General features: G+C 40.6%; 1 protein-coding gene across 1 annotated transcript in view; it reads right to left on the reverse strand.

The window, feature by feature from the left end:
* LOC143029316 (uncharacterized) overlaps positions 1-7,500 on the reverse strand; it is a 505,672-nt gene that overhangs the window by 290,505 nt on the left and 207,667 nt on the right. The window contains exon 3 of the mRNA XM_076192072.1: positions 5,595-6,802. Within this exon, the coding sequence (XP_076048187.1) occupies positions 5,595-6,802 (1,208 nt within the window). The remainder of the gene's footprint in view (positions 1-5,594; positions 6,803-7,500) is intronic.

A 7,500-nucleotide genomic window follows, 5' to 3' on the forward strand; every position in this document is an offset into this window, starting at 1 on the left:
CTCTTCTGTAACTATTCTTTTTAAGTTTCTTCTCGTGTCCTCTGTTTTTTCTTTCATTACACTTTAATAAGTCATCTCTACCAAGGACTTCCAACCCTTTCATAATTCTGTATATGGTTAGGTCTCCTCTTCCTCTTCATTGTATGTGTGCGGTTGTGTGTGTGTGTGTGTGTGTGTGTGTGTGTGTGTGTGTGTGTGTGTGTGTGTGTGTGTGTGTGTGTGTGTGTGTGTGTGTGTGTGTGTGTGTGTGTGTGTGTGTGTGTGTGTGTTTTCGCAAGCCCTAGTATGTGTAAGGACACGCATGTATGCAAACATGCATTCGTGTCTATATGGTGATGCATACGTGCATTTGTAGCAGACGATTATGTAAACACATTAATACAGAAACAAGAACGGCGAAAAGGGTACCAACTGAAGATGAAAAACTCTTCGTGAAAATGACGTGACGACAGACCTTCAGAAGATGAAGAGGAGGATGCAAATGAAGTCGACTTGACGTCACTGCCTTGTGCCGAGAGAGCGGGAAAACTCGGTGATGATGCACAGATTAACCCCAAGAACGACAAAAGGAGAAAGATATGCGATTCAACCTAACAAGATCACAAGACCTTGAAGAAAAAATATATTAAAAAGAAAAAGAAAATAAAATGAATGTAAATTTTGTAAACGCGATGCTAAAGGCGGTATTTTCTTTTTCTTTCTTTGACACAAGAAGTTTTTTTTTTTGTGGCTACTCTTATGTTGTAATACATTTATTTTGAAACTGGTCTTCAGGCTCCTTTGTAGTTTTGACGTTACCATGATTTTGTTGGTCTGCTCAAGGCCATGTAAGAATACAGAAATCTGTGAGACATACATTAGTCAGCAAAACAATGGCAAGGAAGAAGAGAAAGAAGAAGAAGAAAAGTAGAAGGGGAAGGTAGATAAGGAGTATAAAGATGAGAGTATAAGAATTACTAAGAGGACGATATGGATGAGGACAAACAGGATGAGAGAAGGAAGACCAAGAAAAGGAGGGAGAGGTAGAGAAGGAGGAGAAAAGGGAGGAATAGGAGGAGCACAAGAAGGAACAGGACAAGGACGAAGAGGAGGAGGAGGAGTAGGAGTAGGAGGAGGAGGAGGAGGAGTAAAGGGAGGAATAGGAGGAGCACAAGGAGGAACAGGACAAGGACGGGGAGGAGGAGGAGGAGGAGGAGAAAAGGGAGGAATAGGAGGAGCACAAAAAGGAACAGGAAAAGGACGAGGCCGAGGTGGAGGAGGAGGAAGAGGTGGAGGAGGTAGAGAAGAAGGAGAAAAGGGAGGAATAGGAGGAGCACAAGGAGGAACAGTACAAGGACGAGGACGAGGACGAGGAAGAGGAGGAGTTGGAGGGTGAGGTGAATAGGAGGCGGAAGAGTTGATGAATCATGGAAGGCGTCTACAAGAAAAACAGATTAAGATAATGTGTGTCCCGGACAAAGCTTCAGGACCCGAAACAGATGAGAAACAAGCTGCGAGGTCTGAAGTGGAAGGCTGATAACATGAACTCTGAAGACGTTTTAATGTGCCTGCCCAGTCTGACGAGCTAGTAATATCACATGTACATATACATACATAATATGTATACATATATATATATATATATATGTATACATATATACATATATATATATATATATATATGTATATATATATATATATATATATATATATATGTGTGTGTGTGAGTAATCGCTAGTGGACAGCGACATCAATCAGATTTTTTTTTTTTTTTTTATAACCGTTGGCGCCAGAGTAGTAGGTTCGAATCCTCTGCGCAACGGTCATAAAAATTATCATATATATATATATATATGTATTGTGTGTGTGTGTGTGTGTGTGTGTGTGTGTGTGTGTGTGTGTGTGTGTGTGTGTGTGTGTGTGTGTGTGTGTGTGTGACTTTAATCATTTTCGAGTGAGAAACTTAAGTTGCATCCGGTCACGTTCCCTTGAATAAAATCATTTCACAGCAACCGTAACTAAATGTTTAAGAAAAGTGATGGGAATGGAGAGTTGTGTAGAGGCCCATAAAGTCTCCTCTCTGCCTCGCTCTCTTCCCCGCTTCCTCACTTGCTTCCTTTCTCTCCCCCTCTCCCCCCACCTCTCTCCCTCTCCCTCTCTCTCTCTCTCTCTCTCTCTCTCTCTCTCTCTCTCTCTCTCTCTCTCTCTCTCTCTCTCTCTCTCTCTCTCTCTCTCTCTCTCTCTCTCTCTCTCTCTTTCTCTTCCTCCCTCTCTTCCTCCCTCTCCTCCTCTCTATCTCCTCCTCTCCCTCTCCCCATTTCCCTCTCCTCCTCTCCCTCTCCTCCTTTCCCTCTCCCCTTCTCCCTCTCTACCTCTCCCCTTCTCCCTCTCTTCCTCCCTCCCTCCCCTCTCCCTCTCCCTCTCCCTCTTTCTCTCTCTCTCTCTCTCCCTCTCCCTCTCCCTCTCTCTCTCTCTCTCTCTCTCTCTCTCTCTCTCTCTCTCTCTGTGTGTCTCGCTCCTTCCCTCGCTTCCCTCCCTTGCTCCCTTCTTTGGTATATTTTCTTTTATTGGTGTGAATTTCTTTTATATTTAAATTATCTTTACTCTTTTTCGTTCACCCTCCAATAGCAATGTCACAGATGATCATGTGAAGGAGGTTTCAAGATATAATTTCTGTCTATTGTCTATTGAACCTCTAAGCTTCCAGAAAAAGTCCCTATTGGTGAGAATCATTAATGTTGAATATATGTATATATATATATATATATATATATATATATATATATATATATATATACATATATATATTATATATATATACACATTTAGATATGTATATATGAGTAACAAATATTCTGTGATGTAAGAGCAATGAGAATAAAAAAGAAAAGAAAAAAGAAAAAAAAAACAGTAACAACATTAAGAACATCAGCTGCATCAACAACAATAAAACAGAAATAATAACAAAAACAACAACAAAAATATTAGTGACACCACCAACATCATTAACAACAACAGGACTTAAATAGGTCATTAGAAGAGTTTGGTTGACGAGATTGGGGAGTCACCTGGATCGTGCCAAAGCTCCTTCATGTAAATGGTCCTCACATGTGGCAATGCCAGACAGGCGCCAGTCCCAACAGACGACTTTATTTAATTTTCATTTTCATTTGTTTGTTCGTTGTTTATTTACCCAACGATTTACTTGCTTCTTTATGTATTACTGATCTATTGATTTATCTATAAATTTATTTATTAATTTACTCATTCATTTATTTATTTATGCTTAGGTATATGTTTATCTGAATTTATTCATTGTTCTATTTAAGTATTTGTTTTTTATCTGTTTATCTATGCATTCACTTATGTATTTATTAATCAATGTTTATTTATTTTTGTTTCCCTTCAAAACGTATATATATGCTGCCGTTTTAATTTCGTAGCTATTTAGTTATGTATGTATTTTCTCTTTGATTTTTTATCTCTATACCTATTTACCTATCTGTTTGTCTATTCATTTATATTTTTCCTCCCTGATAAGTACTTTGCGCATTCCGACCGCGAGTCCAACGAAAACATTAGCTGAGTACCTTTAATTAACAAACATTATCAAAATGGACCTGGAGTTCCATTCTTGGTGTAGCTTTGTTCTATTTCCCGTGAAATCTTACAAGGAATATTCCAACAAATCTAACAAAGTACCTAACCAATATAAACGTAGATATAGATATCTGTCTATATACCAAGAGACGATTTCCCCTTTATAAGGTAGATGAGTCAGAGGCTCGTACCTATTCCCACCCACTCCACTCCCCTCCACCATCTTTTCCACCCTTCCCGTCCCAGCTCCTCGTGGATGACGGGTCATCCCTACATCCGCCAACTACCTTGGGTCAAACGCAATGCAGCAAGACACAGTACTTCCACAGCAAGGCCGCTTCACTTAATCGGAGACCCCATTCTCCGTCCCCTCGTGTAGAAAAGAAAAGACGGGGAGAAATCCCTTCGGGATACGCCAAAATATCATTCACACATAATCAACCCCTACTCCTACGCCATCCTCCATCCTTCCCTTTCTTGCATAACAGTATCATCCATACACATTCTCCACTCATCCCTATCTCCTGCCTCCTCTCCTCCTTACTCAACAGGCATTCCCCTCTTGCTCAACGCACCCTTTACCCCGTCCACCCATCTCATCCTTGTTATTCCCCATAAGTTCACTCCCTCCATCTCTGTCTTCCACATCTCTTTTATTAATATTTTATCACTCATTCTTTTCATGTGTCCAAACTATCCCAATACATTTTCATCAGCCCTATCTGCCATCTCCTTTTCCATTCCCGTTCTCCTCCTCATCTCGTTTCTCACTCTATCCAACCTAGTAACCCCTACCATACTTCTCAGACATTTAATCTCAAACACATTTAAATTTTTCCTTTCTGCTTCTCTTAAATTCCAAGTCCCTGCCCCATACAATAACGTTGCACCATCACCCCTTCATACAATCTCCTTTTTGCATTCATTCCCAGATGCCTATTTCTCATAACACTTAATCCCCCAAAGCTTGTTTCTTTCAATCTGCAATTTACCTCCACCTCCATTCTTCCCTTTCCTGCCACATGCGCCCCCAAATACCCAAAGCTGTCCGCTTTCTCCGTCTTATCTCCTTTTTTACTTACTTCCAACTCACTGCCATCCGCAATCTTTGTACATCTCATCACCTTGCTTTTACCTACATTCACCTTCAACTTTCTCCTATCGCATATATATACCTTTCCAAACATATAAGTATACATATACATTTACATATACATATAAATGTACATATAAATATACATATACATACATATTATATATATATATGTATATACATATATATATATATATGTATATATACTGTATATATATGTATATATATGTATATATATATTTATATATATATATGTATATATGTATACATATATATACTGTATATATATATATATATATATATATATATGTACATAGATATACATATAGATATAGACATATACATATACAGTACATATACATATAAATGGATAAAAATTCTCGGGAACTATGGTTGCATTGAGCCTCGATTGGTTTTTGGCCGACATTTCCAGGAAAGGATTCAATCACTACGACAACCTTAGTCCAATAAGCCTCTGGCTATAAAAGATCAATGCGACCTTAAATTCATGTGCTATCGTCTAAGTAAAAGAAAAATAGGAGAAAACAAGTTTTCAGTGTTCGATTGGAAAATAATAATAAAACAATCAATATTACTATAAGATAAAATCTGTGTTTCAAACTTCACTTATTTATTATCATTATTATTATCACCATTATTATTATTATTATTATTTATTTATTTATTTATTTATTTATTTTTTTTTTATTTATTTTTTTTTTTTTTTGTGCCAATTTTGGCACCTGCTGCAGGTCTTTTTCTTGACCGGTCAACGCCGAACACCTAAGTTAGCGCCGTAAAAAAAGTGGGAAGATGGCCGCTCCATATGATCTAGAGTCTAGACTATATCATCAGAACCAATCTGTTACATAAATCCAGTCATTTCACACACCCACATGCAGGAATGCGACAGAATACTTACCAAATTCCCCAGTAACGGAGTACCTAATTCCCGCATGAACAATCTCCTCCTCCGCTTGAAGGCTCGGCTGGAGGCGAGAGTCATCACCATCAACTTCACCGCTGCCCTCGTCTTCGATCTCTTCTCTTTTTCCAGTGTCTACGTTTTCTATTATTGTGTCCTCTGAGGTCGTCTCTTGTTCATCTTTGCTTGATGTACTTTCTTTTTCTTCTTTCTCCTCCTTTTCCACCGTCTCGTTTGCTGTTTCTTCTTTTCTGTCCTCTCCTCCCCTCAGTTTCTTACGTCCTCTTCCTCTTCCTCTTCCTCCAACTCCTCCTCTTCGTCTTCCGTCCTTGCTCCTGCCTCTCCCTCGTCCTTCTTTCCTACCGCGGTGCCTCCTCCCGGAGAACTTCCGCCTATCCCCCGAGGGAGGGGTTGGGTCTTGTCCACTCCCTACATCATCATCAGGAGATACTCTTGTAGGTAGTATTTCGCTAGGCTGAGCCTCGAGTGTGGCGTCCAGTTCTCCCCTGCCGCCTTTTCTTCGAATATGATGGACCTCCGAAGGTTGTCCTAGTGGTCTGCTCCTTGAAGGACCCCAACTGGCCGGGACCTTCCTGTTCAGGTCACCCTTAGGCTGACTTCTTCTTCCGTCGGGAAGTGGCGACGTGGTTGTTAGATCCAGCATGGGGTTCATAATGAGTATCATGGCTTCAGCCTTCATGGAGTTACTTCTCGCCTGTGTCGTTGTCCTGGCAGCAACGAGAGCTTTCGCCTGAATTTGCAGATCCCCTTTCTGCTGGTAATGCAGATTCACTTTCTGAATAGGGCTTTGGATTATCAGTCCATTCTTCGTGTCCTCCTCCTCCGCCTCTTTGGTATTCCTCTTCCCGCTGACTCTGTGGTAGGATCCTCCCGTAATGTCGTTATGGAAATCCCTGTCAAGGTTCTCTTCTTCTGGTATTCCATCAGAGAGAAACTGGCGAACGAGAGAGTCGTCCACCATTCTCTCAAGTCTATTTGATATGTCTAAATCAAGCTTCTCGCCCGTGGAGCCTTCGCTTGATCCTTGAGAGGCCTCTACTGTCATTGACGAAGACTGAGGGCCAAGGTCGTCCTTGAGGACACATCCAGGATGGCCGGGGAGACGGCGCCATCCCGAGCAGCAACGATACTCTGTCACCACCACCAAGGACGGGGTGTTCAGTCGGCGGGAGCGAAGTACCTGCCTGTGGGAAAGTAAAAGAGAGATCGTTTTAGGGGCCATTCCTCAAAGTGACGAAAAAATATATATATATTTGTCCGCCTTCTCGCACTTCAATACCCAATTCCTTAAATAAAACCAACACAGAATGGGCCTGACAATAGGCTTCATGTGCTCTAGATACAGACATTCCTGATACTAACAAGAATTACAACTGCATTACTCACACTCAGGTCACCATCCAGCATTGACAAAATACCAACTCAGAATAGATCCCGAAACAGACTTCATATACCCTTGATGTAATCCCCATACAGAGAACATCGGGGGCTTAATCTTACGTTGCCCAACATTTACTCAGTTCACACGCTACCAAACCTCTTCTCAGAATGAACTATGGGAAAGCCAGGCCGTGGATGGATTCCTGGCGACCACAGATCTTCTGCAAGATATCAGAAGCAACGAGCTGACTGATTGATTCCTAATAGTGGCTGAGGCTGAATGACAGGCGTAGGGGTAGGCAGATATACATGATAAGATAATTTCATGAATAGAAAATGTCAAATAATTTATTCAATCAGGATAAAGGAGGGAGGATGGTAAATTTTACCTAGACTCAGATATAGCACGTATAAGATGAAGTCCAGAAGACAAAACAGAAAAAAAAATAATAAAACACCAAGTTCTTGTGCTGAACATTGGAAATTTTATTCGTGCCAAAGT

This window comes from Oratosquilla oratoria, chromosome 10 (assembly GCF_046742065.1).
Source record: "Oratosquilla oratoria isolate Oo_2021 chromosome 10, ASM4674206v1, whole genome shotgun sequence".
Taxonomy (NCBI): domain Eukaryota; kingdom Metazoa; phylum Arthropoda; class Malacostraca; order Stomatopoda; family Squillidae; genus Oratosquilla; species Oratosquilla oratoria.